The 22,791-nt window shown below is 42.8% G+C and overlaps 1 protein-coding gene across 1 annotated transcript in view; it reads right to left on the bottom strand.

Moving 5' to 3' along the window:
• Window positions 1-22,791, bottom strand: part of MYRF (myelin regulatory factor) — a 212,220-nt gene that overhangs the window by 2,518 nt on the left and 186,911 nt on the right. The window contains exons 21-22 of the mRNA XM_030201173.1: window positions 2,012-2,114; window positions 393-467 (exon numbers count right to left, since the gene is read on the bottom strand). Of these exons, the coding sequence (XP_030057033.1) occupies window positions 393-467; window positions 2,012-2,114 (178 nt within the window). The remainder of the gene's footprint in view (window positions 1-392; window positions 468-2,011; window positions 2,115-22,791) is intronic.

The following is a 22,791-nucleotide window of genomic DNA, read 5'->3' as shown; positions in this document are numbered from 1 at the left end:
GTGACCTCAGGCGGGGGGGGGGGGGGCAAGGACGGCCATACAGGACTCTCCTCACGAGCGCCTTTGCCCCCTCCCGACCCTTTTTAAATTTTTGTTTTGATTTGGGAGCCACGTGCTTGTGTTTTGACTGTTTGTGGCATGCACAGAGCAGCTAACATAACGCTTGGCTGCTCTGTGCATGCTTTAGGGGCCGGTTACCGACGTGGATTACGATTCTTTGATACACTGTACTTTTCAATACCGATCCGAGCACGTGTGACTTGTTTTTTTTGTGCATTCTTCGTTTTTTAAAAATCGTTAGGGACTTTAACGATTTAGATTTTTTAACGTTTGCTTGATGCATCTGCCTCTATGACTTTTGCTCACTTATCACAGGTGCTTAATATACTCACAGGAAGAGCTACTCGTAGGTGGTAAGTGAAGTCACGGAATGTGATGATAGCCAGGGGCCAGTAATGAGACGTGCCCTGCAGGACAGAAAATACAACCAGCCAGTAGAAATGAGAAAGCAGTGGGCACCAAAGCAGAAACTTAACAACACATCCTCCACAGTCTGAACAGCACTGAGGTGCTCAAGTGTGCATTCCCTGCCCACGGTCCATCTCATGCATCAGCTCTGTATTACCAGGATAGAAGAACAACACTTACAGCCTGAGGGGTGGAGGGGGCAAACCCTGGTCATAGTCCCATTTCATGTATTCCAACCTCATGTATTCCTGGGATAAAATTAGCCAATCCTTGCTCACAGCCTCATCTCATCCACATCTGTGTAAGCAGGGGTAGAGTAATGCCCCTTATAGTACAGAAGGCAGTCCTTGAATATAGCATCATCTTACTGCCCAGCTCTGTAATTTCGGGATAAAAAAATGCCTTTTACAGCACAGGGGCCAGAACATGCTCAACTGAGTACTGTGAGCTGTTCTGGTTGCCTGTCTCAAAAAATAGTGCAACTAGAAAAGGTTCAGAGAAGGGTGACAAAAATGCTAAACAGATTGGAACAACTCTCTTATAAAAAGAGGCTAAACAGGTTAGGGACTTTCAGCTTGGAGAAAAGATGTCTGAGAGGGGACTGTGCTAGAAGTTTTAATTATGAGTGGGGTGGCATTACAAACAAGAGAGCAATGACCAGCATACTGAAAACAAATCATAGAAAGTATGTTTCTCATGCAGGGCCAGATTCAGTAAATGGCACTCAAATGTAGGTGCCGAGAAAAATCCATGCTAAGCGCTATTCTACAGAGGGTGCTCAAGGCTGAATGCTCTTTGTAGAATAATGCTTAGAGTGAATTCCCGCACCCAAAAAACTTATGCCAGTTGAAATTTGGTGTAAATCCTGGCGTACAAGTTGGGCATATACCTCTGGTAGTCTATAACACTATACCTAAATATTTGGAACAACCCTGACCCACCATACCCATCCCATAGCCATGCCCTCTTTTGGGTTATACGTGAGACACTTTGGGCGTGCTGCGTTATAGAATAGCGTGTAGGCAGATGTGTGCCTAAATCCAAATTAGTGTCAATTAACTCTGTGATGTCAATAATTGGTTGTAGTACCCAATTGACTAATTACGCATGCATCCGTGCCCACATTTGGATGTCCAGCTTGGGCAACCTATATAGAATCTGGTGGGCTGCACATAATTAAGCTGTGGAATCTGTTGCTGAATGATGTGGTCAAGATGACCAAAACAGCAGAAATTAAAAAAGGATTGGACAGATTCCTGGAGCAAAAGTCCATAAAAATTATTAGCCAGGTAGACTTGGGAAAGTCATTGTTCATCCCTGGAAATGAACTATGGGAAACAAATCTAATTTTGAGGATCTGCTGGGTACTTGTGATCTGGACTGGCCACGGTTGGACAGGATGCTAGGCCTGACAGACCTTGGTCTGACTCAGCATGGTTGTTCTTATGAGTAATCCAGAAAAAAGTAATGCCCCTTACAATACCAGAGGTGGTCCCTGCTTATAGAGCTGTATTTGATTTTATAAGAAAATCTGGTGGGTTACCTGGATGTCCGTGTGATTAGCAATGGTATCTGAGGTTCTTAAGTCTTCACAAGGGTCGGCGCTGGAAAGACCACAGAAGTAGACCAACACATCGGAAGAGGCACTGGAAAGGCAGGAAAAGCAACAGAAACATGAATGGCCAGTGCAGTGATTCTGGATGGCGTAACAGGGTGCAGGTAATAGATCCATAAAGTCAACACATCTGATAAAAGTATTCAAATACATAAAAAGAGATGGTAACGAGTAGCTCTCCAGCTTCACTGGAGATAGAATGAGCAATATCGAGCTTAAATTGGAAGACAGGAGATTTAGCTTAGAAACTTCCCACATACTAGATCACTGTTTCCCAAGTCCAGTCCTGGAGTACCCCTTGCCAGTCAGGTTTTCAGGATATCCACAATGAATATGCATGAAATAAATTTGCATATAATAGAGGCAGATATGCAAATCAAGTTCAAGCATATTCATTGTGGATATCCTGAAAACCTGACTGGCAAGGGTACTCCAGGACTAGACTTGGGAAACACTGGACTAGATTAATACGTTAGGGAGGTAATGATTCTAGATGTCATAAATGACTGCCTTATGAGGTAACTGTCTCGGAACTGATGAGAGTGAACTAGAGATTTAGGGGGAAATTCTATAAATGGGGCTCAAAATTTGGTGTAAAAAAAATTGACACTGAACAGTATTCTATAAAAGGTGTTCTGGGATCAGTGCCCTTTATAGAATAGCGTGTATTTTAGGGGAATGCCCTGGTCCACCCATGCCCCTCCAATGGCCACATCCCCTTGCAGATCTGCACAGAAACGCTTAAATGGGTGTGTGTGTTTTTGTATGGATCTGCCATTTTTGCCCTATTTCGGCATCCGTTATAAAGCTTTATCATGCCAAAAATTTGGTGCGGAAGCAGCACCTAGCATTCAGCGCCATATATAGAATTTCCCCTTAGACCTCACTGAAATGAAGGACCTAGTGCAAAGGATAACAATAGCAGAGCCGCCTGGCAATAGTGATCCTAATGCCATCAAACTGGATATAATCACATGAAACAGTTTAATAAAATGACCGAAGTAGTATTCAGAGGAGTGATTGCCAGAGTTATATGTTAGAATGAGACACAAAGATTCTTTAAAAATATCATTTTGGAAAGCCCAGATAACATACATTTCAAGTATTAAAAAAGAATGAAGGGAGACCAAATGACTGCCATTGTGGTTTAATGGTAAAGGGAAGGAGACATTTAAAGCCAAAAGAGCATCTTTCAAAAACTGGAAACCAGACTTAAATGAGGATAAATAGGGAGCACAAGCCTGGTAAGTTACATGTTAGAATTTGTAAACTGCCTATATATTTTATTATAGGCAGTGTATCAATGTAATAAACCACAAACCATAAGGCAGGCCAAGAAAGACTTTGAAAAGAAGCTTGAAACAGAAGAAAAAATAAGAATGAAAATGTTTTCAAGTACTTTTGAATCAAAAAGCCTATGAGGGTTAGACAACCAAGGCATAAAAGGAGAATAAATTAATAGCAGAAAAACTAAGGACTTGATTTACTAAGCTGTGTTATTGTTTTTGTAGTTATCACATAATAATTGACAAAATTAATGCATGGTAACTGCTAAACCTCTACTTTCACTGTTCGGTGCACTTAGCAATCTCTGTTGAGATGGCATTAACTGCACTGAGATCTGCCACATTAACATTTCACACATGGTAACTATGTCCAGAGAACGGTGACAAAAATGATAAAGGCGATGGGACAACTTCCCTATAAGGAAAGGCTAAAGCAGCTAGGGCTCTTCAACTTGGAGATGAGACGGAGTGGAATGGATAGAGGTGAATTGCTTGTTTACTCTTTCCAAAAATACTAGGACTAGGGGGCACACAATGAAGCTACAAAGTAGTAAGGGTAATTAGATTTGATATACAACCTTTCTGTGATACAATCAAAGCAGTTTACACTTATTATATGCAGGTACTTTCTCTGTCCCTAGAGGGCTCACAGTCTAAGTATTTCTTAGAGCATATTTGCCAGCGCCAGATATTTTGTAAAGGAAGTACTTTCAGGAGGTTTTATATCTAGCTTATCCAAATGCCATTGCTTTAGTGAAATGTTTCTTATGTACCTAGGAGCTCCTATAAGTTGAGTTCTAAAGGAGGAGCAGGTGGGCCTAATGCTTGGGAGAATGTGGGCCTAACTGCATTTCTTGAAGACGCACACCCCCTCGTTCTACAATAGGGTGCGTAAAGTTAGTAAATTTAAAACAAACTGGAGAAAATATTTCTTCACACAACGTATTATTAAATTCTGGAATTTGTTGCCAGAGAATGTGGTAAACGCAGTTAGCTCAGCAGGGTTTAAAAAAGGTTTGGATACTTTCCTAAAAGGAAAGTCCATAAGCCATTATTAAGATGTACTTAGGAAAATCCACTGCTTATTTCTAGGATAAGCAGCATAAAATCTGTTTTACTGTTTTGGGATCATGCCAGGTGCTTGTGACCTGGATTGGTCACTGTTGGAAACAGGATACGGGAAACAGGATCTGTCTCAGTATGGCAATGTTTATGTTCTTATGTTCACACTAACCACAAGGCACAGTTCTCATTCATTCCCCACCCCATTCATGTTGACTATTTAACATGGAAATCACCATGCTGGTGGTGAGTGGCCAAGATGGCAACCGAATGTGGTGCCATGTTCTCGAGACTGAGCTAAGTTGGAGCGATTTTATCTTTGTCTCTTAGCATTTCAATGTTTTCAATGTTTTCAATCTAGATTTAAAAATGGTCAAGGATGGGGCAGTAATATTCCAGTAAGATGTGTAAGTACCTCACCCCCGGGTACTGAATAGGCTAATTTGGTCCTCTGGGGAAATGAATAAGTGTACCGCTGGGATTGAATAGGGTATCTCTGCACACATCATTTCATCCCTGGGGACCCTTCTCATGGTCCAGTAGATGCTTCCCACTGCCTTGTATCTTGGCCTGTGGTTTGTGTTCAGTACTGGTCTCCGTATCTCAAAAAAGATATAGTAGAATTGGAAAAGGTACAGCGAAGGGCGACGAAAATGATAGTGGGGATGGGACGACTTTCCTACGAAGAGAGGCTGAGAAGGCTAGGGCTTTTCAGCTTGGAGAAGAGACGGTTGAGGGGAGATATGATAGAAGTGTATAAAATAATGAGTGGAATGGATCTGGTGGATGTGAAGCGACTGTTCACGCTATCCAAAAATACTAGGACTAGAGGGCATGAGTTGAAGCTAAAGTGTGGTAAATTTAAAACGAATCGGAGAAAAGTTTTCTTCACCCAACGTGTAATTAGACTCTGGAATTCGTTGCCGGAGAACGTGGTACGGGCGGTTAGCTTGACGGAGTTTAAAAAGGGGTTAGATAGATTCCTAAAGGACAAGTCCATAGACCGCTATTAAATGGACTTGGAAAAATTCCGCATTTTTAGGTATAACTTGTCTGGAATGTTTTTACGTTTGGGGAGCGTGCCAGGTGCCCTTGACCTGGATTGGCCACTGTCGGTGACAGGATGCTGGGCTAGATGGACCTTTGGTCTTTCCCAGTATGGCACTACTTATGTACTTATGTACTTATGCCTTATACCAAAAAGAAGGGGGCTGTGAAAGCAGTGCCACCATCGACTGTAACATTGTCCCCATCCAACAAATGCTCGACCATTACACCCCCCCCCCCCCCAAGTCCCAACAAGGGAGCTGAAGAGAGGGCCGTGCATTGAGGTTGGACAAAGGAGCGCATGACCTTCTGGGGTATGAAACTTCGTTGTCCTCCTTGGCAGCTAATATACCACCTTGTCCAGCGGCAACAGGGACGGAGGCTGTGGGCGCTGTTTCAGCAAGAGGTGCTGGATCAGAGACCAGAAGCGGTGAAACCATGTTAGAGTTAGCGGCTGAGCAGGAAAATGCTGGGGTAGCTAAGGATCTTGCAACCCCTAAGGTAGTGACGCTAGAGACTCTTTGGGTGGCCATAAAGAAATTGGAGTCAATGCTGGAGAAGTCTGCCCAAGATACTGCAATTCCTGTGAATAAAGCTGGAAAAACTGAGGAAAATCATAAGAGATCTACAACTTATACTCCAGGAGGATGAATTACTGAAAGAGATATTCCCATCCCCACCAGTACTGGCCTTCCGACAGCCACCCAACTTAAAACACAAGCTAATCAGAAGTAAACTTCCATCACAGACTGAAAAGGAACAGAAGGGCACACTTCCCTGTAATTTATCCAGTTGCAAACTATGCCAAAATATTTCACAGGACCCCAAAGTCATCCACAAAGGAAAGATATTCAACATAAAGGGATCTTTCACTTGCTCATCTTCCAATGTGGTATATATCATTCAGTGTAAAAAATGTAATGAAGGATGCTATGTTGGAGAAACAGGCCAGATGCTTAAGACAAGATTCAATTTACATAGACATCACATGAACAATACTGGTGCCAGTAGGGTTCCCACGCCTGTTGGTCAACATTTTACAGGACCAGGACACTGTACCAGTGACTTCACAGTGAGAATCCTGAAAGGTAACTTTAAAACCATACAAGAACGTAAGACCTTTGAAGTCAGAATGATTGAATATTTTAACACCCAACAGAAAGGACTTAAGAAGGATCTGGGGTTCCTAGCCCATTATAAACCATAAAGCTGTATGTCTCTGTTGATCACCCTCCTCTCACCTATCCACACCCATCCTGTTAGAATATCAATGATATGCTTTGATGTCCCCATGCATACCTTCTACCCACCCCCATCCTCCCACCCTGTCAGACTGTCATAGTAATGCTTGAATGTTTTCACTTATATACTGTCAGCTAGCACATTTGCTTATTTCCGATCTGAGGAAGAAGGGCGACCTTCAAAAGCTAATCAAGAAATGTATTAAGTTATGTCCAATAAAAAAGGTATCATCTTATTTTCCATGTTTTATTTTGTTTGATTTCTATTGATAACCTGTGAATAAAGCTAAAACTCTGTCCCAGTCAGTGGATAAAGTGCAGCAGGAATGTTTAGAGCAAGTCTCACAAACACAGCTTGAAGTGAATAATCTTAAGGGGACTGTGTCAACAATTATTAAAGATCAGAAATTTATTCACTGAAAAATTGAACAGTTGGATAATTTTAATAGGGGACTGAACATTTCCCTAAGGTGGTGACTATGACCCCTGCAGATTTGTTAAGTTTCTTCCGGAGAATTTAAAAATTCCAATGGAAGCTATTCCCACATTTAACAAGGATTATTATTTACCTAAGAACATAAGAACATTAGTATTGCCATACTGGGACAGACCGTAGGTCTGTCAAGCCCAGCATCCTGTTTCCAACAGTGGCTGATCCAGGTTAAAAGTACCTATCAAGATACCAAAACAGTATAATACATTTTATGCTGCTTATCCTAGAAATAAGCAGTGGATTTTCCCCAAGTCCATTTTAATAATGGCTTATGGACTTTTCTTTTAGGAAGCAAACCTTTTTTAAACCCTGCTAAGCCAACTCCTTTTACTACATTCTCTGGCAACGAATTCCAGAGTTTAATTACACATTGAGTGAAGAAATATTTTCTCCAATTTATTTTAAATTTACTACTTTGTAGCTTCATTGCGTGTTCCCTAGTCCTAGTATTTTTGGAAACAGTAAACAAGTGATTCACATCTACCTGTTCCACTCCACTCATTATTTTATAGACTTCTATCACATCTCCCCTCAGTCGTCTTTTCTCCAAGCTGAAGAGCCCTAGCCACTTCATAGGAAAGTCATCCCATCCCCTTTATCATTTTCGTCGCCCTACTCTGTACCTTTTCTAATTCCACTATATCTTTTTGAGATGCGGTGATCAGAATTGCACACAATATTCGAGGTGCGCTCGCACCGTGGCGCGACATAAAGGCATTATAATGTCCTCATTTTTGTTTTCCATTATTTTCTAAATAATACCTACAGTGGTGGAAATAAGTATTTGATCCCTTGCTGATTTTGTAAGTTTGCCCACTGACAAAGACATGAGCAGCCCATAATTGAAGGGTAGGTTATTGGTAACAGTGAGAGATAGCACATCACAAATTAAATCCGGAAAATCACATTGTGAAAAGTATATGAATTTATTTGCATTCTGCAGAGGGAAATAAGTATTTGATCCCTCTGGCAAACAAGACCTAATACTTGGTGGCAAAACCCTTGTTGGCAAGCACAGCGGTCAGACGTCTTCTGTAGTTGATGATGAGGTTTGCACACATGTCAGGAGGAATTTTGGTCCACTCCTCTTTGCAGATCATCTCTAAATCATTAAGAGTTCTGGGCTGTCGCTTGGCAACTCGCAGCTTCAGCTCCCTCCATAAGTTTTCAATGGGATTAAGGTCTGGTGACTGGCTAGGCCACTCCATGACCCTAATGTGCTTCTTCCTGAGCCACTCCTTTGTTGCCTTGGCTGTATGTTTTGGGTCATTGTCGTGCTGGAAGACCCAGCCACGACCCATTTTTAAGGCCCTGGCGGAGGGAAGGAGGTTGTCACTCAGAATTGTACGGTACATGGCCCCATCCATTCTCCCATTGATGCGGTGAAGTAGTCCTGTGCCCTTAGCAGAGAAACACCCCCAAAACATAACATTTCCACCTCCATGCTTGACAGTGGGGACGGTGTTCTTTGGGTCATAGGCAGCATTTCTCTTCCTCCAAACACGGCGAGTTGAGTTCATGCCAAAGAGCTCAATTTTTGTCTCATCTGACCACAGCACCTTCTCCCAATCACTCTCGGCATCATCCAGGTGTTCACTGGCAAACTTCAGACGGGCCGTCACATGTGCCTTCCGGAGCAGGGGGACCTTGCGGGCACTGCAGGATTGCAATCCGTTATGTCGTAATGTGTTACCAATGGTTTTCGTGGTGACAGTGGTCCCAGCTGCCTTGAGATCATTGACAAGTTCCCCCCTTGTAGTTGTAGGCTGATTTCTAACCTTCCTCATGATCAAGGATACCCCACGAGGTGAGATTTTGCGTGGAGCCCCAGATCTTTGTCGATTGACAGTCATTTTGTACTTCTTCCATTTTCTTACTATGGCACCAACAGTTGTCTCCTTCTCGCCCAGCGTCTTACTGATGGTTTTGTAGCCCATTCCAGCCTTGTGCAGGTGTATGATCTTGTCCCTGACATCCTTAGACAGCTCCTTGCTCTTGGCCATTTTGTAGAGGTTAGAGTCTGACTGATTCACTGAGTCTGTGGACAGGTGTCTTTCATACAGGTGACCATTGCCGACAGCTGTCTGTCATGCAGGTAACGAGTTGATTTGGAGCATCTACCTGGTCTGTAGGGGCCAGATCTCTTACTGGTTGGTGAGGGATCAAATACTTATTTCCCTCTGCAGAATGCAAATAAATTCATATACTTTCCACAATGTGATTTTCCGGATTTAATTTGTGATGTGCTATCTCTCACTGTTACCAATAACCTACCCTTCAATTATGGGCTGCTCATGTCTTTGTCAGTGGGCAAACTTACAAAATCAGCAAGGGATCAAATACTTATTTCCACCACTGTAACATTCTATTTGCTTTCTTAGCCGCTGCTGTACACTGAGCAGAGGGTTTCAACATATCAACAACGATGACACCTAGATCCCTTTCCTGGTCGGTGACTCCTAATGTGGAACCTTGTATCACGTAGCTATAGTTCAGGTTTCTCTTTCCCACATGCATCACTTTGCACTTACTCACATTAAAGTTCATCTGCCATTTGGATGCCCAGTCTCGTAAAGTCCTCTTGTAATTTTTCACAATCGTCTTGCGATTTAAGAACTTTCAATAACTTTGCGTCATCAGCAAATTTAATTACCTCACTAATTACTCCCATCTCTAGATCATGTATAAATATGTTATATGTTATAAAGCAGCGGTCCCAGCACAGACCCCTGGGGAACCACATTACCTACCCTTTTCCATTGAGAATACTGACAATTTAACCCTACTCTCTGTTTTCTATCTTGTAACCAGTTTTTAATCCACAGTAGAACACTACCTCCTATCCCATGACTCTCCAATTTCCTCTGGAGTCTTTCATGAGATAGATACACAATATCGACCGCTTACATTTATCCACATGTTTTTTCACCCCTTCAAAGAAATGTAATAGATTGGTAAGGCAAGATCGCCCTTCACTAAATCCATGTTGGTTTTGTCTAATAAATCCATGCTTTTGAATATGCTCTGTAATTTTGTTCTTTATAATAGTCTCTACCATTTTGCCCAGCACCAATGTCAGACTCACCTGTCTATAATTTCCCAGATCACCTCTGGAACCTGTTTTTAAAAATCGGCGTTACATTGGCCACTTTCCAATCTTCTGATACCATGCTTGATTTTGAAGATAAGTTACATATTACTAAAAATAGTTCTAAAATTAATTTTTCAATTCTATCAGTAGTCTGGGATGAATACCATCTGGTCTAGGTGATTTGCTACTCTTCAATTTGTCAAATTGCAGCATTACATCTTCCAGGTTTATAGAGATTTCATTCAGTTTCTCTGACTCAGCTTTGAATACCATTTCTGGCACTGGTATCTCTCCCAAATCTTCCTAGGTGAAGACCGAAGCAAAGAATTCATTTAATCTCTCCACTATGGCTTTGTCTGCCCTGAGTGCTCCTTTTACCCCTCGGTCATCTAGCGGTTCAAATATACTTTATAAGTACGTAAGTGTTGCCATACTGGGACAGCCCAAAGATCCATCAAGCCCAGTATCCTGTTTCCAACAGTGGCCAATCCAGGTCACAAGTACCTGGCAAGATCCCAAAACGACATATAGAGATGAACTAAACTACCAAAGGGGCACAGGTCTCCTCACTAATCAATCCTACTTTGTATAACTCTAGAAAACCAGTTTAAGTAAGCAAAAGAAAATTAATTCTAAGGAGGAAAACGCCTCGAGAAGCACCTCTTCTGCTCACTTGCAAAAGGAGGGCTAGGTAAGCTCTATGTTGGGCAAACATCCCGTCAACTACACGTGAGGCTTACTGAACATAAGAGTGTAATCTCTACTAAAACAAAATGACCACACTGCTAGCGGTTCATTGTACTGAACTAGCACATGATTTTGATTCGCTTAAATGTGTGACATTGCAACAGATTGGGACCGGTCTCCAGGATGAAGATGCCTGACGGGTACTCTTGAGAAAAGAACAACAGTGGATCTTTCGTTTGAACACTTTAGTTCTAATTTTGTAGACCTCAATCATATCCCCCCTCAGCTGTCTCTTTTCCAAGCTGATGAGCCCTAACCTCTTTAGCCTTTCCTCATATTGGAGGAGTTCCATACCCTTTATCATTTTGGTTGCTCTTCTTTGAACCCAATTCCGCTATATCTTTTTTGAGATACGGTAACCAGAACTGAACACAATACCAGTGCCGTAGCGAGGGCTAATGACACCCGGGGTGGGTCGCCGCTGCGCACCCCCCCCCCCCCCCCGGGTGCAGCACAGCACGACACCCCCCCCCCCCTGCGGCGCACCCCCCCCCCTCCAGAGCGAACCCCCCCGGACCGCATTCTTACCTGCGGGAGGGCCGATCCGCCCTGAGTGCACGTCACTCGGAGCTGCGTCGGCCCCGCTAGTTCCCTCCTGCTCTCTCTGCCCCGGAACAAGAAGTAACCTGTTCCGGGGCAGAAGGAGCAGGGAACCAGCGGGGCCGGCACCCCCCGAGCGTGTGCACCCGGGGCGGACCGCCCCCCCCTTCCTACGCCACTGCACAATATTCAAGGTGAGGTCACACCATGGATTGATACAGAGGCATTATAATATTCTTGCTCTTATTTTGCTTCACTTTCCTAATAATTCCTAGCATCCTGTTTGCTTTTTTGGCCGCCACTGCACACTGGGCAGAAGATTTTAGCGTACTGTCTACAATGACACCTAGATCTTTTTCTTGAGTGCCGACTCCTAAGGTGGACCCTAGCATAAAGTAACTATGATTCCGATTATTCTTCCCAATGTGCATCACTTTGCATTTGAACACATGTCTGTTCTCTTGAAGCTAGAGTAGCAGACTTGGTGGAGAGAGGTACATAGAGGAGACCTACAGGGATGTTGTAGAGAAGTCCCACATCCAGTCTGGTAGCCCCTGTGCTACCTTGGAGAGGGGAGGTCTCCTAGAAGGAGAGCATCACCCTGGTGAAGTAGGAAGTACTCCTGTAGCCAGGTCCTGCCCACCAGGGGATGTACTATCCTCTCGCACCGAGGATATGTCTTCAAGTGCTGCCCGGGAGGGAAAGATTAGGACAGCTGTTGTTGTTGGTGATTCGATCATTAGGCATATAGATACCTGGGTGGCCAGTGGACGTGAGGATCACTTGGTGACTTGCCTGCCTGCCTGCTGCGAAGGTGGCGGACCTCACGCGTCACCTAGATAGGATTTTAGATAGTGATGGGGAGCAGCCGGTTGTCTTGGTACATGTGGGTACCAATGACATAGGAAAATGTGGGAGAAAGGTTCTGGAAGCCAAATTTAGGCTCTTAGGTAGAAAGCTCAAATCCAGATCCTCTAGGGTAGCATTTTCTGAAATGCTACCCATTCCAATGCCAGGGACCAAGAGACAGGCAGAGCTCCGGAGTCTCAATGCGTGGATGAGACGATGGTGCAGGGAGGAGGGTTTTAGATTTGTTAGGAGCTGGGCAACATTCTGGAGAAGGGGGAGCCTATGCCGAAAGGATGGGCTCCACCTTAACCAGGGTGGGACCAGGCTGCTGGCATTGGCATTTAAAAAGGAGATACAGCAGCTTTTAAACTAGAAATGGGGGGAAGGCCGACAGTCGCTCAAAAGCACATGGTTCGGGATAAGGTATCTTTCAAAAATATCACCAAAACAGGGAAGATAGGGTATCCTGATAGTGAGGTTGCAAAAGAGACCGTAGTAGATCAGGTGTCCCTAAATAAAAATAAAAATCAGACAAAAGATTGCAAATTAATACTGTCAAGTACGGAGCATGATGTAAATAGGAGCAACAAACACAGTTTGAAATATATATATGCGAATGCCAGGAGCCTAAGAAATAAGGTGGGAGAGTTAGAATATATTGAACTAAATGAAAAATTAGATATAATAGGCATCTCTGAGACCTGGTGGAAGGAGGATATCCAGTAGGACACTGTCATACTGGAGTACAAATTATATCGTAGTGATAGGGTGGATCAAATTGGTGGAGGGGTAGCATTGTATATTAACGAGAGCCTTGAAACAAATAGATTGAAAATTCTGCAGGAAACAAAACACGTCTTGGAATCACTGTGGATTGAAATTCCATGTGTAAAGGGGAAAAGGATAGTGATAAGAGTGTTCTACCGTCCACCTGGCCAGGATGAACAGACGGATGCAGAAACGTTAAACGAAATTAGGGACGCAAACAAACTGGGCAACACAATAATAATGGGTGATTTCAATTACCCTGATATTGACTGGGTAAATGTAACATCGGGGCACGCTAGGGAGGTAAAATTCCTTGATGAAATCAAGGACAGCTTTATGGAGCAGCTGGTACAGGAGCCGATGAGAGAAGGAAAAATTCTAGATCTAGTCCTTAGTGGAGCACATGATCTGGTTTGAGAGGTAATGGTGCTGGGGTCGCTTGATAAAAGCGATCATAATATGATCGGATTTGGTATTAGCTTTGAAGTAAGTATACATAGGAAATCAAATACATTAGCGTTTAACTTTAAAAAAGGAGACTATGATAAAATGAGAAGAACGGTGAAAAAAAACTTAGAGGAGGGTCAAAAATTTACATCAGGCGTGGATGCTGTTCAAGAACATCATCCTGGAAGCTCAGGCCAAATATATTCCGCATATTAAAAAAGGAGGACGGAAGACCAAACGACAGCCGGCGTGGTTAAAAAGTGAGGTGAAGGAAGCTATTAGAGCTAAAAGAAAATCCTTCAGAAAATGGAAGAAGGAACCGACTGAAAATAATAGGAAACAGCATAAGGAATGTCAAGTCAAATGCAAAGCGCTGATAAGGAAGGCTAAGAGGGACTTCGAAAAAAAGATTGCGTTAGAGGCAAAAACACATAGTAAAAATTGTTTTAGGTATATTAAAAGCAGGAAGCCGGCAAAAGAATCGGTTGAACCGCTAGGTGACCGAGGAGTAAAAGGGGCGATCGGGGAACACAAAGCCGTAGTGGAGAGATTAAATGAATTCTTTGCTTCGGTCTTCACCGAGGAAGATTTGGGTGGGATAACGGTGCCAGAAATGGTATTCGAAGCTAACGAGTCAGAGAAACTTAATGAATTCTCTGTAAACCTGGAGGATGTAATAGGGCAGTTCTACAAACTGAAGAGTAGCAAATCTCCTGGACTGGATGGTATTCATCCCAGAGTACTGATAGAACTGAAAAATGAGCTTGCAGAGCTATTGTTAGTAATATGTAATTTATCCTTAAAATTGAGCATGGTACCGGAAGACTGGAGGTTGACCAATGTATCGCCGATTTTTTTAAAAGGTTCCAGAGATCCAGGAAATTATAGACTGGTGAGTATGACGTCGGTGCTGGGCAAAATGGTAGAGACTAATATTAAGAACAAAATTACAGAGCATATTCAAAAGCATGGATTAATGAGACGTGGAGGGGCACAATCGAATGACGTCAGCCAAATCGATCACCAGCCATCTTCGGGGCCGGCTCCGCAAAGGGGCAGAACAAACTGTATTTTCGAAATATGGTTGGGGCTGGCTAAATCAATCGCTGGGTTTAGAGCAGGATCGCTGGGTTTACTTGAGATGGCCGGCTTCGTTTTCCAGCCATAATGGAAACTGGGCCCGGCCATCTCAAACCCGGTGAAATGCAAGCCATTTGGTCGTGGGAGGAGCCAGCATTTCTAGTGCACTGGTCTCCCTGACATGCCAGGACACCAACTGGGCACCCTAGGGGGCACTTCTAAATATTTAAAAAAAAAAAAAAAAAGGTGCCAAAAGTATAGCTCCCTTACGTTGTGTGCTGAGCCCCCCCAATTCCCCCCCCCAAACCCACTCGCCACAACTCTACACCAATATCATAGCCCTAAGGGGTGAAGGGGGCACCTAGATGTGGGTACAGTGGGTTTTGGAGGGCTCAATATTTATCACCACAACTGTAACAGGTGGGGGGGGGGGATGGACCTGGGTCCACCTGCCTGAAGTGCACTGCACCCACTAAATACTGCTCCAGGGACCTGCATACTGCTGTCTAGGAGCTGGGTATGACATTTCTGGCTGGCATACAGGATGGCAAACAAATGGGTTTTTTTGGGGGGTGGGAGGGGGTTGGTGACCACAGGGGAAGTAAGGGGAAGTGATCCCTGCTTCCCTCCGGTGGTCATCTGGTCAATTGGGGCACTTTTTTGAGACTTGGTCCTAAAAATAAATGGACCAAGTCCAGCTGGCGAAATGCTCGTTCGAACCGGCCACTTTTTTTCCATTATAAGGAGAATCCGGCCATCTCGTACCCACGCCCCTGCCCCGCCCCCATCCCGCCTTCACTACCTACCAACACACCCCCTTGAAGGTTTGCTGGCGCCGCAACAAAAAAGCAGTTGGGGCTGGCCAAAATCGGCTTTCGATAATACCGATTTGGCCAGGATCAGGAGATCACCGGCGATCTCCCGATTTGCGTCGGAAGATTGCCGGCGATCACTTTCGAAAATGAGCTGGAAAGTCAACATGGATTTAGTGAAGGGAAATCTTGCCTCACCAATCTACTATATTTCTTTGAAGGGGTGAACAAACGTGGATAAAGGGGAGCCGGTTGATATGGAGAGGCATAATTGAACGAAAACGTCTATCTCCATGGGCGTTTATCTCCGAGAACGGGTCCGTGAAGGGGCGGACCGAACCGTATTTTCGAAAAAAATAGACGTCCATGTTTTATTCAACAATTTGTGAGCTGGGTGTTTTTGTTTTTCAGTGATAATGGAAAATGAAAGCGCCCAGCTCAAAAACGAATAAATCCAAGGCATTTGTTCGTGGGAGGGGCCAGGATTCGTAGTGCACTGGTCCCCCTCACATGCCAGGACACCAATCGGGCACCCTAGGGGGCACTTTTACAAAACAAAAAAAAGGTAAAAGAGCTCCCAGGTGCATAGCACCCTTCCCTTGTGTGTTGAGCCCCCCAAATCCCCCTCAAAACCCACAAGTCTACACCATTATTATAGCCCTAAGGGGTGAAGGGGGGCACCTACATGTGGGTACAGTGGGTTTGGGGGGTTGGACGACTAATAAGCATTAAGCAGCACAATTGTAACAGGTAGGGGGGGATGGGCCTGGGTCCACCTGCCTGAAGTCCACTGCACCCCCTAACAACTGCTCCAGGGACCTGCATACTGCTGCCAGGGAGGTGGGTATGACATTTGAGGGTGAAAATAAAAAGTTGTGAAACATCATTTTTTGTGGTGGGAGGGGGTTAGTGACCACTGGGGGAGTCAGGGGAGGTCATCCCTGATTCCCTCTGGGGGTAATCTGGTCATTTAGGGCACTTTTTGGGGCCTTATTCGTGAAAAAACAGGGTCCAGGAAAAGTGCCCTAAATTCTAGCTACAAACGTATACTTTTTTTCCATTATCGGCGAAAGGCGCCCATCTCTGTTCGGGTGATAACCACACCCCAGTCCCGCCTTCACCACGCCTCTGACACGCCCCCGTCAACTTTGTACGCTTCCGCGATGGAGTGCAGTTGAAAACGTCCAAAATCGCCTTTCCATTATACCGATTTATTCGTTTTTGTGAGATAAACGTCTATCTCCCGATTTGGTCGAAATCTAGGCGTTTTTCTCTTTCAATTATAAGGTGGATTGTGTATCTGGATTTTCAGAAGGCGTTTGACGAAGTACCTCATGAAAGACTCCAGAGGAAATTGAAGAGTCATGGGATAGGAGGTAGTGTTCTATTGTGGATTAAAAACTGGTTAAAAGATAGAAAACAGAGAGTAGGGTTAAATGGTCAGTATTCTCAATGGAGAAGGGTAGTTAGTGGGGTTCCCCAGGGGTCTGTGCTGTGACCGCTGCTTTTTAACATATTTATAAAAGACCTAGAGATGGGAGTAACTAGTGAGGTAATTAAATTTGCTGATGACACAAAGTTATTCAAAGTCGTTAAATCGCGGGAGGATTGTGAAAAATTACAAGACGACCTTACGAGACTGGGAGACTGGACATCTAAATGGCAGATGACGTTTAATGTGAGCAAGTGCAAAGTGATGCATGTGGGAAAGAGGAACCCGAATTGTAGCTACGTCATGCAAGGTTCCACATTAGGAGTCACAGACCAAGAAAGGGATCTAGGTGTCGTCGTTGATGATACGTTGAAACCTTCTGCTCAGTGTGCTGCTGTGGCTAAGAAAGCAAATAGAATGTTAGGTATTATTAGGAAAAGAATGGAAAACAAAAATGAGGGTGTTATAATGCATTTGTGTCACTCCATGGTGTGACCACACCTCAAGTATTGTGTTCAATTCTGGCCGCCGCATCTCAAAAAAGATATAGTGGAATTAGAAAAGGTGCAGAGAAGGGCGACGCAAATGATAAAGGGGATGGGACGACTTCCCTATGAGGAAAGGCTAAAGCGGCTAGGGCTCTTCAGCTTGGAGAAAAGGCGGCTCAGGGGAGATATAATAGAGGTCTATAAAATAATGAGTGTTGAATGGGTAAATGTGAAGCGTCTATTTACGCTTTCCAAAAATACTAGGACTAGGGGCATGCGATGACGCTACAATGTAGTAAATTTAAAACGAATCGGAGAAGCTTTTTCTTCACTCAACGTGTAATTAAACTCTGGAATTCGTTGCCAGAGAATGTGGTAAAGGCGGTTAGCTTAGCGGAGTTTTAAAAATGTTTGGACGGATTCCTAAAGGAAAAGTCCATAGACCATTATTAAATGGACTTGGGGAAAATCCACTATTTCTGGGCTAAGCAGTATAAAATGTTTTGTACTTTTTTGGGATCTTGCCAGGTATTTGTGACCTGGATTGGCCACTGTTGGAAACAGGATGCTGGGCTTGATGGACTTTTGATCTGTCCCAGTATGGCAATACTTATGTACTTATGTATGTATGTAAATTTCATCTGGCATTTGGTTGCCCAGTCTTCCAGTTTCCTAAGGTCTTCCTGCAATTTTTCAAAAGTAACATGTGTTTTGACAACTTTGAATAAGTACATAAGTACATAAGTACATAAGTAGTGCCATACTGGGAAAGACCAAAGGTCCATCTAGCCCAGCATCCTGTCACCGACAGTGGCCAATCCAGGTCAAGGGCACCTGGCACACTCCCCAAACGTAAAAACATTCCAGACAAGTTATACCTAAAAATGCGGAATTTTTCCAAGTCCATTTAATAGCGGTCTATGGACTTGTCCTTTAGGAATCTATCTAACCCCTTTTTAAACTCCGTCAAGCTAACCGCCCGTACCACGTTCTCCGGCAACGAATTCCAGAGTCTAATTACACGTTGGGTGAAGAAAAATTTTCTCCGATTCGTTTTAAATTTACCACACAGTAGCTTCAACTCATGCCCTCTAGTCCTAGTATTTTTGGATAGCGTGAACAGTCGCTTCACATCCACCCGATCCATTCCACTCATTATTTTATACACTTCTATCATATCTCCCCTCAGCCGTCTCTTCTCCAAGCTGAAAAGCCCTAGCCTTCTTGTTGGAATGTAATTGTATTTTTACATGCATTGCCTGTCACCTATTATTTCTCTGTGATTACTCTGTGACCTCTGATGTGAATTACTTAGAGAGGTCACACAGCTATGCAACTTCCTGTGGGGGTTAGATGCAGCAGACACAGCACATGGAGCACATGGAGCTCATGATCTCTCCTAACCTGAGAGGATCTATGGTGGTGTGAGCATCCATTACCATCTAAGCACATGGAAGGAGCTGATAATACAAATGTATAGTAATATGTATATATAAGCCTGTCTGATTATAATCTAACTACAAACTGTGAGTAAACAGATGTTTTGTTACTTCAACTTTAAAGTGACTCAGCAGTGAATTATTCAGGGGTGAATGAGAGAGAGATGAAGAAAGAAATTAACATTTCTAAAGCTGAAGCTGTGTGTACTAAAATCTGCTAATTATTTACTACAAATAATCCAACAAAAGGGTTATGGGCCCAGGGGCCAGGAATTGAAAAGAAGAGAAATATTACCAGGCAGAAAAAAAAAGGCCACATTTTTTCTCTTAAGTTTTAAAGGAAAGATTCAGTCTGTCTCTCTCTCCCCCCACACAGCAGACAGAAGGCTAAGAAAATGGCTGAGGGAAGAAATTCACCATTGTTCTATTCTCTCAAGGTGCCTAAATTAACTGAGTTTAATTATCAGCAATGGGAACTAAGATTCATATGTCTCCTTCGAGCAAAAGGATTAAATATATGCTTAGACCAAGACAGAACAGCTGAAAATATGGCTGAATGGGACAATGCAAACTATTATGTGAAGTGCATGCTTTTGGAAGCTCTCTCAGAGAAACAAGCCATATTAGTGGAGGGAAAAGATACACCAAAGGACATTTTATATAAACTGAGAACTATGTATGCAACTACATATGCAAAGCAGCAACCAATTTGGTTGGCAGAGTTGAATGAAACCAAATTAAGGGATAAAAGTAAATGTAATGATCACATTATGCATCTTATGTCTTCATTTCAAAAGTTAGAACTTTCTGGAATTCCCATGTGTGATGCATTGAAAAGAGCATTCTTTTTACCTCACTATCAAAGAAGTTTGATGTTTTTAGGTCTGTAAATGAGGCCATTGAAGGGCAATCTTTTGAACAGGCAACATCAAAACTAAGGCAGGAATGCATAATAAATGATTCTGAGGAGATGTGTTCTCAAAGCAAGTCAGAGAGAAATGAAACAAATTTCTTGGCAAAGAACAGAGGAAGGCGGAGCTATGGGAAAACTCCACCCAAGGGCAAGCTGATTTGCTATTCATGTGGAAAGGAGGGACATGTATCTAAATGGTGTAAGGAAACACAAAACACTCCCTCTAGCTCACCTAAGCCAATGGAACTAAAGAATTTTCAAACCAGGAAATGTATGAAGGACAAAGATAAACACAAGGGCTTTCTAATGGCAGAAAAATCTTTGACTATGGTAAATAATAATTCAAATGAAAGTACTTGGATTTTGGATTCGGGGAGCACATGCCATTTAACCAATTGTAAGGATTTCTTTCAGGAAATGTGTCCAGAGGAAGGTGTTCTTAAAACTGCAAACGCAGGGACTGCTAAGATCCAAGCAAAAGGTATTGGATTCTTAAAATGCAAAGTGTCTAATGAAGTTAAAGAAATTCCTGTAAGTGATGTCTTGTATATTCCCCAAGCAGTTTGCAATATGCTTAGTGTATCTACATTAGATAAGAAGGGATTTGTGATTCATTTTGAAAACAGTAAGTGCACAATCTCTAAAAATGATGAAGTGTATGCTGAAGCTTTTATGCATAATGATGTTTATAAGCTGAACATTTCAGGTGAAGCCTCACATATGGCGCAAGTAAGGAAGAATGATGGTAAATGTAGTCTGGAAATCTGGCACCGCCGCCTGGGACATCGTGATTCTAAGGTGATCCAGGATCTTCACAGTAAGCAACTAGCCACCGGCATTCAGATAAGTGCAGATGCTGGTAAAATGGAGAAATGCATAGACTGTGTTACTCAAAAGGGTGTGAGACCCTCATTTCCTGCATACACAGGAAATAGGAGTAATAAAGTGCTGGACTTAATACACAGTGACTTATGTGGACCGTTTAATATCCCATCATTGGGAAATAACAGATTTGTGCTAATATTCTTGGATGATTTCTCTAGATATTGTGTGGCCTATTTGCTGAAAGAGAAAAGTCAAGTCACAGACATGCTGAAGAAATACGTAGCCATGGTGAGCAACAAATTTGAAAGAAAACCAAAGGTTCTTCAGACCGACAATGGTGGTGAGTTCACTTCACAAAGCATGCGCACATTTCTAGAACAAGAAGGCATTCAGCATATCACAACAGTAGCTTATACACCAGAGCAAAATTCTGTTGCAGAGAGAAAATTTAGGTCACTTGTGGAAATGACCAGATGTATGCTGTCAGATAGCAATCTCCCTAAAAGACTATGGGGGGAAGCCATTCTCACAGCAGTGTACCTACAAAACAGAATGCCAACTAAGGGCGCTGAGTGCACACCACATGAGACATGGCATGGTAGGAAGCCAAACCTGTCACACATAAGAACATTTGGAAGTACAGCATATGCTCATGTACCAAAGCAAAGAAGGCATAAGCTGGATTCCACAACAGAAAGGGGCATTTTAGTTGGCTATACTCCAGGACACAAAGGATATAGAATTTTGAATCTGAAAACTGGCATTGTTGGCATAAGACATGTTACATATTTTGATGAAAACAAAAGGGTTGATAAAGGCTGGATTATCCCAGATGAGCCTTATCATCCAGAATATGAAACTAGAACCATAATAGACATGCCAGTGTATATAAATGCCATACCAAGGCAGATGTCTGAAAGCAACTCATCTGTATCTAACGAGGAACAGGCAGAGGAAGCAGACACAGAAAGGATCATTGAAGAAGACAGTACAGTTGGAGAAGGGGAATCAATTGGAGAAGGACTCTCAGATTTAGAGGATGCGGAAAGGTCAGACCAACCTGTTGTCAGACGCTCATCCAGGGAAAACATAGGTGTTCCACCCCCAAGACTGTCTTACCTAACAAAGTCAGCAGAAGCTCAAGAGCCCTTAACATGGGATGAGATTGAGAAAATGCCAGCAGAAGAAGCTGCTGAATGGCATAAAGCTGCACAAGAAGAAATTGATGCATTGGATAAAAATAATACTTGGATTCTTACAAAATTACCTCCTGGCAAGAAAGCTATAGGATGCAAATGGGTATTCAAGTTAAAAAGGAATGCACAAGGAAAAGTGGAGAGGTATAAAGCCAGATTAGTGGCAAAGGGATATCTTCAAAAATATGGAGAAGATTTTGATGAAGTGTTTGCACCTGTAGTGAAACACACGACAATCAGAACACTTCTGAGCATTGCAGTCTCAAAAGGCATGCAAGTCAACCACATTGATGTGAAAACAGCGTTTCTTCACGGAGATATAACTGAAGACTTGTACATGGAACAACCAACAGGTTTCATAAATACAAAACAAAGACAGCTAGTGTGTAAATTAAACAAAGGTCTTTATGGATTAAAGCAAAGTGCAAAATGTTGGAATGACAAATTGCATGAAATATTGACAAATTTAGGATTTAAGCAAGGTGAAGCAGATAAATGCTTGTACACTAGGTGCACAAATGGACAATATGCATACATTTTGGCTTTTGTTGATGATCTGCTCATTGCAAGCAAAAGTGAGCAAGAGTACAAGGACATTGTAAAATATTTAAACCTCAATGTTGAGATAAAAGAACTTGGTAATGTGTCATACTATCTTGGTATAGAAATTGAGAAACAAAATGATGGTTCTTATCTTCTAAGCCAGAAGCAGAAAATAAATGAGCTTATTGAAAGTTTAGGTATGCAAGATGCCCAAGTTGTAAGCACTCCCATGATCACTGATTTTCTGAAGGATGAAACAGTAAGAGAACCTTTACCAGATAACATCCAATATAGATCAGCCATAGGTAAGCTTTTATATCTAGCTACCACATACAGGGCTGATATAGCAAATGCAGTAGGAATTTTGAGCAGAAGGGTCAGCTCACCTACCAAATCAGATTGGACTGCA

The sequence above is a fragment of the Microcaecilia unicolor genome, chromosome 4, assembly GCF_901765095.1.
Source record: "Microcaecilia unicolor chromosome 4, aMicUni1.1, whole genome shotgun sequence".
NCBI lineage: Eukaryota > Metazoa > Chordata > Amphibia > Gymnophiona > Siphonopidae > Microcaecilia > Microcaecilia unicolor.
Note: the sequence above shows the minus strand (reverse complement) of the source record. Positions and strands in the feature narration are given on the sequence as shown.